Source organism: Dysidea avara, chromosome 7 (assembly GCF_963678975.1).
Source record: "Dysidea avara chromosome 7, odDysAvar1.4, whole genome shotgun sequence".
Taxonomy (NCBI): Eukaryota; Metazoa; Porifera; class Demospongiae; order Dictyoceratida; family Dysideidae; genus Dysidea; species Dysidea avara.
This window is the reverse complement of record NC_089278.1, coordinates 38,906,431-38,925,270: the sequence shown is the minus strand read 5'-3', so window position 1 is coordinate 38,925,270 and position 18,840 is coordinate 38,906,431. Positions and strand designations below refer to the sequence as shown.

Here is an 18,840-nt window from a genome sequence, read left to right as displayed (position 1 = left end):
TGTGAACCATATAATTTTATAAGCACTGAGCCTGAGAGCCATTTCTGTTTCTTCTACTAGAAGTTTTTATAGTATGATAATGCCACTTCAAAGTTATACAATTATACACACAGTCATATACTATGCTGACTATTTGGTTAGCATGGCATTATTTGATCTTCCGTTTTTTGAACTGAAGGTACTCAGGGGCGTAGCCAGGGGGGGTTCAAAGGGTTCGGACGAACCCCCTTTTCAGAGTTAAGTTTTTTAAATCGTGATACTGGTTAACTAGAACTGAATTAACTTACACAAATCCACTGAAATGGGTAGCTACAGGTCTTCAGACGGAGGAATTCAAGTACCACTACTCGCTATTGCGAATGAATTTATAAGAATACATATGTTTACACGTGTACACGGCCCCAGACCCCCGCTGTGGAGATTCTATACTTAGGGCAGAACCCCCCTTTTGGAAATCCTGCCTACGCCCCTGGTACTCTCCCCACTGATCATTAAATAGATGAACAACAGGTGCTACACCTTATCAATCCTGTAACTGGACAATGAAAAGACTAATGTACAATGCTGACAAATTAAAAGTTAAAAATTTTAAAACTGTATGAAAATGAGTCTACCTGACAGATTTGCTCATCACTACACCCCATTATTGCGATTCAAGATTCAAAAGACATGATAAACAACAAATTCATCCAATACAATAACACAACCTCAAACGTTACACATGTTATCATGTTCCTGGTGGCCATGACAACTGATTTCCACCAATCAGATGAAGGTGTAGATGGTAGACACTCTGACAACCTTGTGGACCATTGTTGATCACTAGGGGATCGATCATGTGAGCACAGTGAACACACCCACTCACTCACCAACACGATATCCTTCTTGTAAATTGTGTTCATCAGCTAGTTGCTTAGTAACCAGCAGCAGGTGACCTAGTAACTATGACAACACAAACATGTAGCTACATAGCTAACAAGCCTATAAATATGGGATACATACACCACTGTTCATATGACCATAGCATGGCATGACAAGATGAGGTAGGGCACAGGTCAATGTGAATGTAATTCCACCCTGTTTGGAGAGGGGAATTTGTACTTATAGAATAATCGTTGAGGTTATATATAAGCTACTGAGACCAGAAAAACTTGATATCAACTTTGTGTCATGTCACTGACTGGAATTTTAACACAAGTACGCACACAATCAGTAATTTACTCTAATAGAACAGGGACACATGCTGCAAGGCCATCGTATTAATTACGGTAAATTGGTGATCATGAGCTACAAACTACCCTTGAATATATCAACAGTCTATAAAGCTTCAATAATATATATAAAGTAATCAAAAAGAATTGTAAGGCTTATCATTGTTAGTGGATAACAATAATGCTTATATCTTTGTTTTGTTTCAGTGCCATGAAGCAAACATAAGTTATGTGCATTTGTTTATGTTGTGGTAAAATATTATGTAAATGTCATCGTTTCTAAGTTTAAGCAGCCCTTTTGCTTTTAAGCAGCCTTTTTTCTTAAATGCATGGGTGTGTGTAGGGCAAAAACCATACCTTGCTGAATACCCCAATTCATTATGAAGACAATGAGCCAAGTCCCATCTCCATAGCTTGTTTCGTTCATGAGTTATGATCAATTAAACGAGCACTGTAATTTTTTCCCATATAGTCACTGTACAAATCCATTGTTTTACATTTCCTGCTGTCTATCACAATAACTCCACAACTATTCACCAAATAAGGCTGAAACTTTGACAGCCCATTAGTTTTCCCTCTGGATAACAAAGAAGTCTGATAAAAATGCAAACTAGTGTGGTTTTCGCTCAGCGGGTCACATTGTAGGATTAATTGCAAGGAGGTTTGCTCCTTGTGGACCCACCCCTGACAACAAGTTCCATATTACTTGAGTAATATCTATAAGTTAGCATACTGTAGGGCTGGAACATATTACAAAACACTCTTCTTTTGGAAATGTTCAGTTAGGGCCCCAGAATCTATAAGGCCGGCCCTGGTAGGATCCTACACTACACTGAATTGTGTTCACACAAGTAACAAAATCAGTTTTAAAGCTTCAGTATAATTATTGCTTTAGTATTGCTCATCATGTGACCCATACTTATTGGTGATGTGTACCTCAAGCGACAAGTTGTTATTTTGATTCTATCTTCTTAAAAGTGTTATATACTGTATTTGTATTTTGAGAACTGGGGACCCACTTTTAGAGCTTTGGGGGGCCCCCTTGGCCCTGGGACCTTAGACAGCTGCCTACCCTTAAGGCCGACCCTGCATCCTACAGTTTGGCAGGTTTAAAATATGTAAATGGCAGCTGTCACAAGGAGTAACAATACTTGCGCTGATGTTAGTATCCATGGTAACAAGGATTTGAAGGAGTAAAGCAGCATCCAATTGTAATGAAACCAACAAAGCTTCGAACCAGAGGAGATTGGATGTGCTCTAAGCGCCACCTAGCCTTAATTGTACAAGTACACAGAAAAATTTGGACTTTTCAACTAGAGTAGGGACCATAGCACATCGATAAAAAGTACTGAAACAAGCTGGAGTAGTGTATGATATTAAATCACTGTAAAACAATAAGAAGTATTCTATCCCTACTGTGCTCAAGATACCATAATGAAATGCACAGTAGGGATAGGCTATTTCTGATAGTCTACGAGGCCTGCACTATCATTTCTCAATTATTACACGCCTGTCAAACCCGAAGGGAAGGTAATTCACAAAGTCTGAGGAGAGTCGCCACACCCGTATGTCAGACCACCGAAAAGAAACCACCTCAGAGCAAAGTTTACCAGTGCAGAAGTTAATACAGACTTCATTTCACTTTTACTTCTTATACGTAAAAGCTACCTTTACCATTTAATGATTTGCTCACATGAGTGCGTACAGACAAACATAGATAGATAGATAGATACACACACATTTTTACGAAAACAACTTCAGCGCGCTGTGGGTGCGCACTAGGGCTGAGCGATACTACCGTTTTAGCGATATTTTGAAAGTATCGATATCGCGATATTTTGATATTAACTATCGTGATACCTTGCCTGTACATTATTGTCATTTGTTATGCAGTACTTGGGTAAGAATCCTTGTAAATGATAAAGTCTACCCATCTGGTTTCCCCTGCAGAGAGGTGTGAACACCATAACAACCTCAAAGCATGTGTTACAATAACTGTTACTGTAAACAAGGATGATAGTGACTAGTTTGCAATCACCTATAAGGACTTCCTGGAGGAATGCTGAGCAATATGCTATGTGGCACCAGCTATGATTGACTTATTTGTAAGTATCGTGAACTATTCAGTATCGTGAACTATTCAGTATCGTGAACTATTCAGTATCGTGAATAGTGGCTTTGGTATCGATCGTGATACTAAAATGGCAGTATCACTCAGCCCTAGTGCGCACCTCGTTTAACAACTGTGCAGGCCTTGTACACTACCAGGAATAGCCTATCCCTTCAAGTTGAAAAGGGGGCGTATCCCTTACACATGCAAACGAAAATGAAAAGCAGCTGTGAGGCTTTGTCAAGAGAATTTGTAGGGAAAAAAACATGATAGTCAAACTATAAAACAGTTTAGAAATTACTTCTGTGCATAATATGTCTTTAAGCAGGCTGTAGGACCAGGTGTCCTACAGACCTTCAGCACTTGTGCTGTAAAGCCTTAATAAATAAACCAATATCCATTTGGTTCCACGTGGGGTATTTTGAGATAATAAGTGACTCTCTAGAGTTCTTTGGATATATATGCATGAAATTGACAAGGAGAAAACATCCTGACCGCCTGGCAGACTCCTGTAAGTGTACGAGCGTTAATTGGATGGCTGCAGGTTCGAGGCCACCTATGGATTTTTTTCACCTTTTTCAAACACACTTTCTGTAACAACTTTAAGCAGGCTGTAGGACCAGGTGTCCTACAGACTTCAGCACCTGTGCTGATATGAACTGCGTATGTAGAGATTGTCAAGCTATGCTGAAGGCCCTCCTGACGAAACAAAGGAGCAATACAAGGGTAAACTATGAATTATAAGTGGATCGACCGTTTCTCAGCGATTTGCGAATTTAGCTGACGGTTTTTCCGAGTTTTGTCTGCCTGTTCTGTGGAATCCATTGATACCGTTTGTTACTTTGTTTTAAGGACTAGTTTTGTCACAGCTGAGCAGCTTATAGCGTACAAAGGCCTTGAAGCCTACAACCAGTTTGTGTGCTAGTGGTTGGGGAAGGATGTTTATAGCCATACTGAACAGGAAAGTTATTGGAAAGTAACTGGCTGGGTAAGAATGCAGCTAAGTGAATGTTGACAAGAAAAGTCAGGATGTGATGGTTCTGGAACTGTACAGGATCAGCTTACTGATTGCCAGACAGCTACTCATGAACTAACTGAGCAAGCAACTGAACCTCTACCCTTGCCTCTACCACCATTCTGTGAGGAAAGATTTGTGAGTGACGATTTCACTGGAGCACACACCAGTTTACCTAAATTAGGAGTACTGAAGGCTACATTTGACTGTGTGAGCAGGGCCTTGCCAGCTGACAAAGCTACCAAATTGTCAAGGTTTAGGGTGCCACTGTGTCAGTGACAAATAGTTAACAGAACACTGGTATTTTGAAGAAACTCTTGCCAGGGAATATAATGTTGGCAGACTGTGGATTTGACGTTACTGTTTCTTTGGGAGCCATGCAAGCTACATTGCACCTTCCTGTATTCACAAAAAGAAGAGTCAACTGTCAGCAGCAGAGGTTGAGCAAACTAGAACTATTGCTAATGTCCGCACACATGTGGAATGTGTTGTTAGCTCTGTCCAGCAAAGGTTTCCAATTCTTCAAAGCACTTACTAAAATTAATGGACAATTGTACAGTAAATATTTTATTTTACACAAACGGTTGTACAACACAAATAATATGGCATGCCTCACGTACTTCTTAAGTGTTTTTTATTCTTGCCTTTTCCTATAGAAATTGCGGCAAATTCTACATGTAGTACCACTTTCCCCTTGGAACAGTCATGAACTGAAGTAAAACCATTTACAGTTACTGTTGTCACACCCAACTGTGGATCCTTTCTCTGGACCTTGGCAAAAGCACAAGTTTGTTTTTTTGTTTCCTCGAAATTGTCTGTGTGAACCAGATAAAAAGCACTGCTGCTACAGTATATGCGTACAGACTTCTCCAAGGCCAGCCATGCAATTGCAATGTGAACAACAGACATGACCGGACTCCTCTAGAATTTTCCACATGTACAGCGGCGTCTCACTCATCATCTGTGAATGGCAAACCTATACAACACATAATTACAAGTTTGTATGTGCACAGAATGAACTGTACATGTAAGATGATAGTTTACAAGTATCATTCAATCAGAGGCTATGATTCAATAAAGAAATATACCTAACCCAGCCAGTGACTTTCCAGTAACTTTCCTGTTCAGTACAATTAATATAACCAACCACTAGCTTACAAACTGGTTGTAGGCTTCAAGGCCTTTCCATGCTTTAAGCTGCTCAGCTGTGACAAAACTAGTCCTTAGAACAAAGTAACAAACGGTGTCATGGATTTCACAGAACAGGCAGGCAAAGCTTGGAAAAACTGTCAGCTAAATTTGCAAATCGCTGAGATCCCACCTATAATTCATAGTTTATCCTTGTACTGTATCGTTCCTTTGCTTCGTCGGGAAGCCTTCAGTCTAGCTTGACAATCTCTACATTCGCAGTTCGTATCAATCAGGTGGTGCACCAAAATGGCATCTCAGTAAGGTTTACGTAATTTTGATCACGTGCTGAAATAGCTCTATAACCCTGGTACACTCTCTTTTATCCACCCTCGGTTGTACCTTTACTATGCAAGTTATCCACAATTATACCAAAAGGAAAAAGTGTGATAAAAGTACAGAACAAAGATTCAAATGTAATCACTCACGTTTTGGTCAGTGTTGTTAGCGACTGACAGTGATGGTATTGGTTGTCGAGGGATAACCAACAAGTGCACCTTAGCAACTGGGGAGACGTCTCGGAATGCTATACACTATACAGATCATGTGAGCGAGATGAGACCACACCACACTACTGACCTAATGATCACCATAGTAACAATGATGTCATGATAAATTAGCACCTTGTCATCTTCATATACAATATCAGCAGGGAGCTCCTTGTTTAGGATGCGCGAGAAAATGGTATTGGAGGGATTCTTATTACCAGCAGCAGCAGCAGTAGCAGCAGCAGTAACTTCATCACTAACACGTCTCACAACACGGGTAGTAGGGTGGGATAGAACCAGTCGTAACATCCTGTGACTTAATGCAGCCATGTTTCCCCTCACGTGACACTTAGCTAATAACGCGCGTGCGTATTAATTACACTGGGGCGCTTTATTAAGAGTGTAGTTGTTTACGTGACTGGTCGCTAAGAATTAACCCGCCTCTATTTCGGGGCGTTATTTGTCCCTAGTATGATTCGTGTATGTCATAACAGTAGTTCTTATGTGTGTAGTATAGTAGATGTTTGATTTTATGAAGTGTTAAAATATTATCTCACATGTGTAGGGTGACACCCGCCTAGCAGGATGGCAACAACAGAAGATGTAGACGGAGAATATCCGGTGAGACCACACGAGGTAATCCGGTCCGGACACGCTCACTATGAGGTACTCAGTTTCTTGGGCAAGGGGACATTTGGTCAAGTGTTGAAGTGTTGGCGTCAGGAAGATGGTGACATGGTTGCTATGAAAGTGTTAAAGTCCCTCCCATCTTATGCCAAACAAGGAAGAATTGAAGTGAACACACTAAACCAACTTGGACCACACTATGCTGACTATTACAGTTATGTTAAAGCCTACGAGAGTTTCCTACACTGCGGCCACATATGTATTGTGTTTGAATTGTTGGAAAGTAATCTTTATGACTACCTGAAGGGACGTGGTTTTAAACCACTCCCACTGGAGCAAATTCGGCCAATCATACAGCAGGTTTTAAGTTGTCTAGTGCGATTACAAGAACTAGGGCTGGTCCATGCAGACCTTAAACCAGAGAACATTATGTTAGTGGATAATGGGAATTCCCCTCTCAGAGTTAAAGTGATCGATTTTGGATCTACCACTCGGCCACAACAGTTACCAACCACATCATATTTGCAAAGCCGTTACTACCGTGCCCCCGAAGTGTTGCTAGGATTACCATTTGATATGGCTGTTGACATGTGGTCGCTAGGGTGTGTTGCTGCTGAGTTGTTCCTAGGATGGCCTTTGTTCCCAGGTGCTTCTGAATATGACCAGGTGTGACTTATACCCTGTGTGAGTGCCTTACATTAGGGTGTACATTGTGTTTCTAGCTGTGCTATATAACGGAGACTTGTGGTACCATCCCTGACAGAATGTTGCGACTAGCTCGTAAAGCCAGCAAGTTCCTTATTAGGGATGCTCAAACTGGCCAATGGGTGCTTAAGGTTAGTATTACACCTTAATGTTAGTCACGTGCTGTATTGTTAGCCACATGTGTGTAATCCAGAGTGCTAATATCTGGTAGAGAGTTATAGTGGTCACTTTCCCCTTTTTTCCTCAAGATCCTGAAAGTGTTTTTGGTAAATACAGGAGACCCAACTCTTAGATTTTTATGCACTTCACAGTATTCTATGCTTAGGTACCTTTGCAAGTAATCTTGCATGGCCAATCCACTTTTTTTTTTTTCCCATCACAGTATCTCAGATCATAGATACTATATACTACGCACCTGGGATTGCGTACCGACTTCGTTAACACTTATCAACACGACACTCAGTGTTGTACTTCAATATACGGTGTTCCGTTATTTATCGTAAACGTTTCCTGTAAAACTGGCCACCTCCTGGCGATTTTAGTAATGCAAAAGATTTAACCTCTTCAACATTTAGTAGACAATACAAGGATACACTAGAACACCTTTCAATAGACTGAATTACCAGGAAGATGCTTGAAATACAGCATAAGCATTGTGAAAATGATTTTACAAGCCTTAAACTCGCTGCCATATTTCATCGAGTAATGACTCGGAAAACCAGGCTACAATCTCCATGCCTATCTTAAACTGTCCATCTGTGTCCACTCAACCAACAGCGTCATAGTAAATAACATATTTCGTCATTTAACAAGAGCTGAGATCTCCAAACACCTTCCAAGCAACACGAAGCAATTACCACTGTTGTACCACTCAGCTCGTGCCAATTTATTGGCTTCGATACTTAGCTGATCAGGATCTGTCCCCTAGTCATTGGAACTGTAGATATGATGCTGTAAGCCCTAGTACTATGCCGCCTAGTACAACACTGGGTACAACACTTGCACAATAAACTATAGTGCTAATGGGTACAACGCGGATTGTTCCTTTGAAAACCGGCAGTACTCAATCCCAGGTGCGTAGTATATAATATCTATGCTCACATGCACGTGGTGTTTGAAATTATAAGTGCATCTGAAGTCTGAAAAAATGTTTGAAGCCTACCGTATTTATAGGCCACTCGCCTGCTACACAATCAGCATACTTGTCTATTATGTTATGTAGCTACTAAAGTTTTAGAAATATTGTTCAAATGCACCATGATGTATGAAGTCTGTTGCTGGACTGAAACTTGTGTAGATAGACTAAGGTAGTATTAAATTGCTGTTCTCCCCTGGAATATTTGTTCACACATTGTTAGACAACATAATAGACTAGTATTCACATTGTGCAGCAGGCGAGAGTGACCTGTATGCAGTCAGCTTCAAACACTTTTTTATAAGTGCTTATATTTCTAATTGATTGTGTGAGACACTGTGACGGGAAAAAGTGGATTGGCCATACAAGTCTACTCACAGAGGTGAGAGGTACCAAGCCAAGTATAGAAATATATAAAATTCCTAGAAGAGTTGGGTCCCCGGGTCCACTGTTTTTGTTTACCCTTTTTGTCACCACTCAGAAAGTCTTTAGAATGTCATTTTTAACATAAGGTCTAGATTGGGCCCAGTTGTAGTATGATGCTGTGTTTATATAAGGGTGTTGTGGATTGTGGAATGCTCTGAAATCTAAATTATTAGAATATAAGAACAAACATTTCATAACTATGAGAATTATTTACATGTAGCTGCACAATTGTTGTTTAGAGATTGCCTTATAACGATATAATTATAGGATCACCTTCAAGTAGAAAGAGAGACTGGCACTAAACTGAAAGAAACTCGTAAATACATCTTCCAATCATTATCAGAACTTAACCGTATCTCGTTACCTGGTAACAAGGATCTTGAGCGAGGATCAGTGGGACAGATGGATCGATCAGAGTTTGTTTCCTTCTTGTCATGTTTGTTAAAGATTGACCCTTTGTCACGGATCACTCCTTGTCAAGCACTACAGAAACCATTCATCACTATGTATCATCTTGCTGCTCATACCCACCTGCCTATGTAAGTGTCGTCTGTCTGTCTGTGTAATGTGTTCGTCTGTGTGAGTATTAGGTAGTCTGACTAAGTGTATTCATGGTTCTGTATCTGTTTGTCCGTGTGTACTGTGTCTGTTTGGCCTGCTCATCTGTGCAGTGAGTGTGTGCGTGCGTGCGTGTGTGTGTTAAAAGGACTGACATTTGATAAACAAAAAGCTATAACTATGGACAGACTGTTTTATCTACCATTCATACTAAGACGTGATATTAATTGCAAACTGCAAGCTTATAAAAAAATCAGCCTTAGGGGTTGGATAGCCCCCAAATTAGCCTAATTGTTTACTTTTTCATAAAACTATGAAACTTTCAACATAAATAGTACTCATAATTTTTGACATAGTGTCATCACAGATTTGACCTTTTGTGACCTTTATGGTCGTTTTTACAGAGAAAATGGTCATTTATGTTTATCCTCCTGAGGCATTAATTAAAGCATGGTATCAAAGTAAAGGTCTTGTTGAACAGAACAATTTGGTTTTTATTTGAAGTTATTAGTTACATAATTCCATTTTGAAGTTATGATTAGAATTTTCTTCTGACTGACTGGCTAATGCCTTCAGACAAACGTAACTCGACGCAGCTAAGGCTACAGGCTTGTTTTTTCACTGTGCCTTTTGGCATACCACAGTATATACAATACACACATCATGGTTTTGGCCTCCTTTGTGTCCCATTTCTTTTTTTACTGACAGCCCAAACTGTTGATTCATGGTACATCTGTATATGGAAATTGTCCGTACTTTCCGTGGTGACTGTATTGATTGCAGAGGCACTTCTCCAACTGTTCTTTGTTTGTAGCACTGTGTAATGGGCTGAACTTAGCTGAAAGCAAAGCATAATGGCCACTTCACTTTTATGTCAGTAATTGATGGTTGGAACACACAAATCGTCTGTATTTTTTGTGGTGACTGGATTGATGACATTTAATCCCTAATTCAATGTATACTAAACATCCGCTAGTATATTTGCGACCTCCCTTGTTTCTGTACTTTCTCTATCATACCTAATGGAACTTAAAATCCTTATACTTGTCCTTTAACCCTTAAACCCGCAGAGAACTTTTCAGAAATGAGTTTTTACGCAATATGGGCACGCATGACGACACTAGTTGGGGTAACTTAATTCTTACACATAGATTAAAAGTGTGTTCACTGGGCTACTTGGAGAAAGTTAAATGAACACTGTAACTACAGTGGCTTACTTGTTATGAAGTGATGAACAGCGACAAGTCACATCTCCGGGTTTCCAGATTCTTGCTGCGTGTTTAATTTTGATTGTGGGTTTACTCATTTGAGTCATATATGGTCTGATCGAAAATTTCACAACAAATCCAATGGAAGATGTTGCAGGGTAATAGGAGCAACTACCATTGAGTTATCGACCATTTTATAAAGGTATTTAAAGGGTTTGCATGTTTCCTTACCGAAAAGTTTGGCTAGTTTTGGCCTAGCATTAGGGTAAAACCCTAGGTATCATTTTATTCCTTGTTACATCACAAGTAGAATGACGTAAACTGCATAACCACAGGATGGACGCTTCAAAAGTTACAGCACTTTGTGCAAGGCATGCATATTTATTAAGTTTAAATCCAGTTTTCTGGATTATGCAGGTTGAAGGGTTAAAATATTATTTGGTGTTTAATACTTTGATAATGTGTGATCAACCTCACCAGTGAGACTTAGAGGTGTGGTGTCCTTTATTTGGAGTGTCAGGCTTACAGTAACTATAGTAACAGTATCATATATACATATCTAGTGTACAAGATGGGATACAAAAGATGTCAGTGTGTCGGCAACCTCCTCAACAAGCCACACCTCTTTCCCATTGGACGCCTTATAATATGGTTAGTTGAGTTGAATATGATTGATTGGAATTATGGGTGTGTACATGTTATCTAGGGATACAATGTAGCCCCATCAACACTGGCATACTTCCCTGCTGCTGCCATGGAAACTACCACTAATCCTGTAAGTGGTCATGTGATCTTGTGTCCCATACAACACAACACTTGGTGTTATTAATTTGTGTGGTGTGTTAGAAAGTTTTATTTATGGCTGTGGGCAATAGCTGACAGTATTGAAGTCCAGTAACTGTCACGTTCTCAGTGACCACTGGCTGGATACTAACTATCCAATACATGGAACTATATAACTGCATATCTGAATATTTGCTGTGTGATTATCAAGAAATATTATTTTTTCAAATTCAGCACAAAGAAAGAAGAATTTAAGGTCCTTGAAGTTTTGGTCTATTGATGGATTTTCCTTGTTATGATGGTTTGTGTCGGGAGAGTTTGTTAACCCATTGAACTACAACTAATATTACATTACACATAACAAGAGCGTCTAAGACCCTCGAATTGAGATAATCGTTTGCTTTTTGATACTGTACACATAAATGTAACCCTAAGTTTTGGACCCTGCCAGTAAAACTATTTGTTTACATAGAAAATAATATCCTATTAGTTTAAAGGTTGGATCTAGTATTAGACCAGTACAAAGCTTATAGCTACAACAAATGGCCCATTAAAATGCCGTCTTCTTTGTCTGGTTTCAGTTGAAAAATCTGTCCTCGATCAGCAAGAATTATCATCAGCTCACTCGAGCGCTTCACTCGTGAAGATGACAGCAAGGTGACTAATCTTGAGGGAGTGACACAGCTTGAACAGTGCCACCGTGGACCATATCAACTTGTAGATCGACAGAAACACATTCTACATGACTAGAGTCCACAGAATTTGCAAACCTCAAAGATATCTTCTTCTCTAAAACATTATGCACATTTACACTCCTGTGTTTAAACCATCGTAACATGGTGAAGGAGCATCAGAATCAGTACCGTTTTATTCTTTTGTGATGTCAGCATTCCAAAAATCTAAATTGCAAGTCTGTGTAACCTTCCGTATACAAGTTATCAATTGATTGATATCAACAGCCACTATAATGGTTTATGTGATGTAGTGTTTTATCAAGTTTTATGCTGCTTTAAGGGCTAAAACTTCTTCATTCAATAACTTTTATTATGCGCCTTCGATAAAGAAACGATACACATCAGGATGATCCTTGTAAATCATACTATAGAACTGTAAGCATTGGGAAATGAAAAACTTTAATAAAACCCCTTGAAAATAGCATTTTCAATCATTTTGTTTACTGCCAGACTGAGAAAACAATTGTTTTATATGGCTTTTTAGCTGCTGACTTTTGTACTAGATCCAGCCTTTAAACTAATACACACAAAAAAATTGGAATTTTCAACTAGAGTAGGGACCATAGCACATCAATAAAAAGTACTGAAACAAGTTGGAGTAGTCCATGATATTAAATTACATTAAAACAATAAGAAGTGTTATATCCCTTCTGTGCTCAAAATACCACAACAGAAATACACAATAGGGATATAACACTTCTTATTGTTTTACTGTGATTTAATATCATGGACTACTCCAACTTGTTTCAGTCCTTTTTATCAATGTGCTATGGTCCCTACTCTAGTTGAAAATTCCAAAAAATTTTGTGTACTTGTTTGTTAACTTTTTTTTGTAAATTATTATGACTGGTGAACCCACGCATACTGTATCGGAAATGCCGCCGCGCACCCCAGCTATTTCAATTATCATCTGAAAAGTGAAATATCCATTACACTTCGTTGTCAGCTATGTTCGGGGTTACTGACGACTCCACTCTTAGCCAGCTACAACTTCTACTTCGCCTTAGCAACAACTCCTTATTTTAAAGGAGGGTGGGACTATTGCATGCGCACGTACATGACATCACCCGCATTATGTATACATACATACGCGCAATATAATACAGCAATAATAGTTATTATCACATATGTTCAACCTGTTACACAGCATTTCAAATCAAGAACTGTTTGAAAAGCACCTCTACAATCCATGCATACCAAAAGAAAGAAATGGTACCGTACCCCAGTTGTTTCAATTATCGTCTGAAAAGTGAAGTATCCATTACGCTTCGTTGTCGGCTATGTTCAACCCATTACACAGCAGTATGAATCTAGAACTGTTCAAAAAGCACCTCTGCAATCAAAATAGCCACCATGAAAAATACAGACGATTTCCGTTATGAAGGGAAGCCATCACGTGCTACCGCCAAATCAATACTTTTCGCTGTCAGCAAAGATGAATGGAACACAAAGAAGGACACTGGTAAGTACATGAAGAATGCATTGTATGTACTGCGGTATGCCAAAAGGCACCTCTCGGGCCAAAGTGACGTCAAACGGTGAAAAAATTAAGCCCGTAGCCTTAGCCGTTATCAAGTTACGCTTGTCTGAAAGCATCAGTCAGTAGAAAATTCCATTAAATCTTTTTTTTTTAATTCTGTAGCAACTTGTTGAAAACATTTCGGGTTGATGTGAATGCTTGTTTGGGCTTAGTTTTACCTAACCAATACTGCCTCATTGTCGTCAGGGGAAATTGAGGCTGGTTTTTGGGTGATGTTATTTACCTACTCCTTTGTGGTCCCTACTATACAGTACTATCGTACTGTATGATAGGATATTGATTGTTTTCCACGTAAACAAATAGTTTTATTGACAAGGTCCAAGAATAGGATACTAAAAGGACTTTTTTCATGCTTCTCCTTCTAAAATCACTTAGTACACATGCTACCAACCCCATAAGAAATTTGGTGCTGTTATAAAAGGTGAACGGTTTTATGGCTTAGGCACTGGACTACTGATGTTAACATACAACAAGTTAACACACTAGTAAAGGATAGCTTGTTTATTGTGAGCAAAGTTAGGTCATATTAATTTTTATGCTCTGTGGCAAATGTTCTAGGACTCAGCAGCTATCACCACGATCCCTTGCAGTGTTAGTGTCAGTGTCAGTGTTATTACACACCTACAAAATACTTTCACTCATCTAGACAAGGGGGAAGTGAAGCAAGTGTGACACTTCAGTGACACTTGAACTACTCTAATCATTGTTTGTTATTGTGGATGATATCACTTTCCTGTCAAGTAAACATCTGTTCCCTTGGGATACTTAATGGCCAGCTAGCTGAATGGTGTACTTATAACAGTGTCAAATATGTTTATGTATATGTTAAAGCATAGCCTTGCTCGTGCTATACGAAAAATAAAGTACGAGGCACGCGGCCAAGATGCTAATAAAGCACTTCGCCTCGTGCTTTATTAGCATCTCGGCCGCGCGCCTCGTACTTTATTTTTCGTATAGCACGAGCAAGGCTATGCTTTAAATGATTTATGGAACTTTCTAGTCGTGTAGCTTCACCATACACTAGCACTCGTAATTAACACGCGTTACATGAACTATTAGCAGCCTGAATGCACACAGACTAGTTTAACAAAGTACTTCACGCGTATTTCACCATAGAGATGTTCATCGCGTCTTTTGGCAGGTTTTGCTCGCAACCCACAATCGATTCTATTGTGAGTCACATGGTGAAGTATTTCCGTGATATCTCCAGGACTTGTCCGTTTACATTAACAAACGTAACAGCAACGTTACCTTCTCCCACCCATCATCGAAGCATTTAGGTATGTCTATAAAAGTAATCCAGTGGTAGAACTCGTATTGGCTGGGGTGATTGATCACTCAGCGTGGCAAGGCTATCAGCCTTCACCGGCTTGGGTGATTAGTCGTACTGGCGCGAGCCCCGTAGGCTATTAGCCTACACTAAGGCACGTGGGCAACTGTGCTTTATTGCACTGCAAGAGTGCTTTATTGAATGAATAAAGCACTCTTTGCGGTGCAATAAAGCATTCTTTGTGGTCGATGAAGCAGTTGGCTGGCTGAGAGTGTACTTTATGACATTTAAAGTACACTTTTTTCTTTGATCTCGCCCACGCAAAGTTCTATAAGATTAAATAAAATATATGTATTACAGCAAACTGCCAGTAATGTAACCAGTAAAGTGAGCCAATCACAATTTAGAGAGTTAGTTTAGGTAATAGGCTGAGTGATTTGCCTGATATGTACACCCAAGCTTGAGAGCTATCAGGCCCGAGAGCGTGGGTGTACCTATCAGTCAAATCACGAAGGCACATGATACAACTGATATGTACCATGTCAATTGCAGGCTAAGAGCCCACGGGTGATTAATCACCCAAACCAATACGATACCAACCACTGAATTTATACAGACCAACTTGTGAAATTCAGTTTTGGGTCAGCAGCAACTACCGCTGTGACTACGTTTGTTAACATGAACAGACAAGTCCTGAGGGTATCACGTAAAAGTTGCGCTGTAGAGTGTGTTTCTGAAAAAGTGGGTATGTCCATACTCGAAAATGTAGCAAACCGCTTGTGAATATGCTATAGCACTAGTTCTCACCTCAAACCAACATTTCTCAACTCATAGGATGGCAAGGGTGACAAATCGCTTCCGTCTGAGTACTGTAGGATGCAAAATCGGATGCATGGCTTTCATCACGTGACCAATAATAAATTCCCACAGTCGATTTCGGCTTGAGTTTTTATATTGTAGGTAACGAGCGTCAGGGTTACCAATGTGGGTAACGAGCGTCGAGGCCTTGAGGATTGGCTGCGGGTGAAGGTAGCGTGTTCTTATGATGACTTGGACAACCACTGATGATAATGTGAACATGTAAAACATTTATACAAAAATGAAGACAATGAACAGATGTTGTTTACCTATGGCATGAAAAGGCGTGTGCAATCAATAGTCTATTGTCACTTCATGATGTAGCATGGCTTCGTCATGATGTATTGGCTGATGGCTTCTAGCCAGCTACTACAATATAAAGCATTTGGCGGTACTGCTCCCACATCAAGGCTATGGTACATGTAAAATGTGTAATGCCAGATAGAGGTGTACTGATAAGGATTTTTCAATTGTACCAATATCTGATTAATCTGTACCTAAAAGAGCCGATACTGATTATACCGATCCGATTATTGTGTATTCTGTAAAGTGTAAATAAAATATAACTACAGGTGTATCTACTGCATGATGTATATTATTCTTATGATATTAGATAAAACAGAAGTGATGTAATTATAAGGCACAGCTATACCTGGTTACCTATGGTGGTGTTGCCTCTTAATACACAACCCAGACAATTAGGCACCGCAAATATTTTAATGCATGATCCCTTGTCCAGATTACTCCGTGTTTTGATTAGTTTTCAAGATGGCTACTATACACAGATTATCAGTTCAGCCTTCCTGTGGTGCAGTTCTTTATTCTTAAAGTGTAACAGCTACCGTTTTCAGAAGATCTGGGTAAGAATATTCTAGCAATTGTTACACGTGCAGTCGTATGGCTTCTCGTGATTTAGCGTTTTGTGAAATAGAGAGACTTTGTAGTGAGCAAAAAGGCTTTGTGTTTGCCATGCAAACTATCGGTAGCGATATCGGTTCTCAGAGCATTTGTGCTGATTACCGATATGGTAGAAATTGCCATATCGGCATCCGATCACCGATCTGATTATCGGTACATCTCTAATGCCAGCCATGGTTTAAATAGATAATTGTACAGCTCTTATCTCTTGTACTACTCGGCTAATGTTACCATTCTGTACCTGTAGGTAATGTTTAAAATTGATTTTGGTAAGGACATTAAATTTATGACAGTTTTTCAGTCAGAAATCAGAAATTACTTCAGGGCTAATAAATGGTTAAACTGTTATGTTGTTAGTTGTACCTTTTCTCTTTAGCAACTTCCTGTCACTATGACAACTGCTCCACCATGTCTCCTAGCAACTCAACAACAAGTGAGCCACACCCCTTGTAGCTGCAATTCTATTGGTCTAATTTCTGTGTAGCTACTTGGTCACTTCATGTCACCAATTTCAACAATTCAGCCAATCCAATTGTACCAGGTGGTTGGACCACACCCACAACACACCCACTTGTTACATCATCACATTCCAGTGTCTCCATTTGCTAGATTGTAGCCATGGCAACTAGAGAACAGATATATTATATTTATTTTTTTCAATATATTGTTATTTTTGTTACTTTGACTGTGTGTAATGTGTGTGTGTGCGTGTTATTGTCTCATGACTACTGGTCTGTAACAGTAATTTGTATATGGGTCTGGGAAAACTGGTCTTATTGTCCATGACAAGCAGTTTTGATTTTTTTACCAAGAATAATACCTGTGCTATAAAACGTCCTTTCATTTTTTGTTGAGACCTAAATGGCCCATAACTTGGCCTATCCCTATTCCTTCCTCTTTAAGTTTCAAATAACCTCTGAACCCCCATCTCCCACCCCTTTTGGGTCTGTCTGATACAGTCAATCTCAGTGCAGGAAACTTAGCTGTTGGCTACTTGTACAGTGAATGCTCTGGAAGGTAAGGAATGTGCTTCAACCATTGGTGAGCTACAACACACTGAATATTTAAAACTGCCCTGCTCTTATTAGCAACCCACTCAATATGAAAATTCTAATTAATTTGTGCACACCCATATGAGTGATTTTCCAAAATTCAGTCACATAATATCGAAATATCATGATAATTTTTTTATATCGTGATATGATACAGAATCTTTTATCATGATATAAGATTTTAGCTACAATTAGAGAAATATGTACAGGAGCTGGCAAGGGGAGGGGCACAAACAGGCTAGGCTGTAAGTGGTTGGGGAGAGCCAGATTCTCTTGCTGGTTGCTGCATTTTTGAAGAAGCAAAAACCACCTCTTAGTAGTTGATTTTGTCATTTTGACCTGCAGATGGTTGTGACGTCTTTAAAAAGGGGATTGATGTCTTTTAAAGCAGCAACACAATAATTATTTTAGGGTCACTTAGCACACACACAACGGTGCTAGGTAGAAACTTCATAGCTAATTAGACTGATTTGCTTTGGTTTTAGGTGAATTTGTAATAATAAACACAAGTAAATGTGTATATTTTAATGAGTTATAAGATTGATGTTGGTCTGACAAAAAGTTTAGTATTTTAATCAAAAGGAGTAGCTAGCTAACTAAAGGCCACTCCACAAGGTGAGGAGGGGGGGGGGCATTTGCCCCAAATGCCCCATCCTGGATCCGCCATTGATGTACCCAAGATGTAATGTACTTTTTTCGATAAAAGAGCTTTCAATGTTGTATGCTAGTCATGTACCATGTTGTATTGTACTTCTAGTACATCGCTGCTACAAGTGTCATCAGTAGTGTAAATACACAAACTGAATGATGAGTTAATATCGTGATGTGTTGTGTGTAATAATCGTGATAGGAAAATATCCTATATCACACACCACTACTTGTTTGTGTAATGTGATAATTGATTATCTACGTTAACTAACACTAAACCACAAAACATGACTCAGAGGCATACAGAGGGGGGTTTCCAGGGGTTTCAGGAAACCCCTTTGAATTTTATTCTGTACTTGAAAGATT

At 39.4% G+C, this 18,840-nt stretch overlaps 2 protein-coding genes across 5 annotated transcripts; one reads left to right on the top strand and one right to left on the bottom strand.

Annotated features, from left to right (window-relative positions):
• Positions 1-652: 652 nt before the first annotated feature.
• LOC136259854 (uncharacterized HIT-like protein Synpcc7942_1390) lies at positions 653-6,386 on the bottom strand. Of its 3 annotated transcripts, none has more exons than XM_066053410.1 (4): positions 6,148-6,386; positions 5,953-6,057; positions 870-942; positions 653-822 (listed from the first exon to the last, which is right to left on the bottom strand). In XM_066053410.1, the coding sequence occupies exons 1-4, from the start codon at positions 6,340-6,342 to the stop codon at positions 728-730; spliced, it is 468 nt and encodes a 155-aa protein (XP_065909482.1). In that variant the 5' UTR covers positions 6,343-6,386; the 3' UTR covers positions 653-727. The 3 variants fall into 3 exon arrangements, with proteins under 3 accessions (XP_065909482.1, XP_065909480.1, XP_065909481.1); XM_066053408.1 differs by lacking the exons at positions 653-822; positions 870-942 and adding exons at positions 951-5,151; positions 5,198-5,312; XM_066053409.1 differs by lacking the exons at positions 653-822; positions 870-942 and adding exons at positions 4,943-5,151; positions 5,202-5,312.
• Positions 6,363-17,519, top strand: LOC136259853 (homeodomain-interacting protein kinase 2-like). 2 transcript variants are annotated; one of them, XM_066053406.1, is made up of 8 exons: positions 6,363-6,492; positions 6,578-7,305; positions 7,362-7,475; positions 9,173-9,444; positions 11,235-11,322; positions 11,378-11,446; positions 17,151-17,207; positions 17,259-17,519. In XM_066053406.1, the coding sequence occupies exons 2-8, from the start codon at positions 6,598-6,600 to the stop codon at positions 17,388-17,390; spliced, it is 1,440 nt and encodes a 479-aa protein (XP_065909478.1). In that variant the 5' UTR covers positions 6,363-6,492; positions 6,578-6,597; the 3' UTR covers positions 17,391-17,519. The 2 variants fall into 2 exon arrangements, with proteins under 2 accessions (XP_065909478.1, XP_065909479.1); XM_066053407.1 differs by having other exon boundaries at positions 6,384-6,481.
• Positions 17,520-18,840: the final 1,321 nt, after the last annotated feature.

Bases quoted from the DNA above. Each gene is read 5' to 3' on its own strand.
- LOC136259853 (XM_066053406.1), top strand. From the start codon at position 6,598: ATGGCAACAACAGAAGATGTAGACGGAGAATATCCGGTGAGACCACAC. The intron at 7,476-9,172 runs GTTAGTATTACA...ATATAATTATAG, and splicing joins CTGGCCAATGGGTGCTTAAG to GATCACCTTCAAGTAGAAAG. The intron at 11,323-11,377 runs GTTAGTTGAGTT...CATGTTATCTAG, and splicing joins ATTGGACGCCTTATAATATG to GGATACAATGTAGCCCCATC.
- LOC136259854 (XM_066053408.1), bottom strand. From the start codon at position 6,342: ATGGCTGCATTAAGTCACAGGATGTTACGACTGGTTCTATCCCACCCT. The intron at 6,058-6,147 runs GTGCTAATTTAT...TGATCTGTATAG, and splicing joins TTGTATATGAAGATGACAAG to TGTATAGCATTCCGAGACGT. The intron at 5,152-5,197 runs GTACGCATATAC...TGGTTCACACAG, and splicing joins GGCTGGCCTTGGAGAAGTCT to ACAATTTCGAGGAAACAAAA.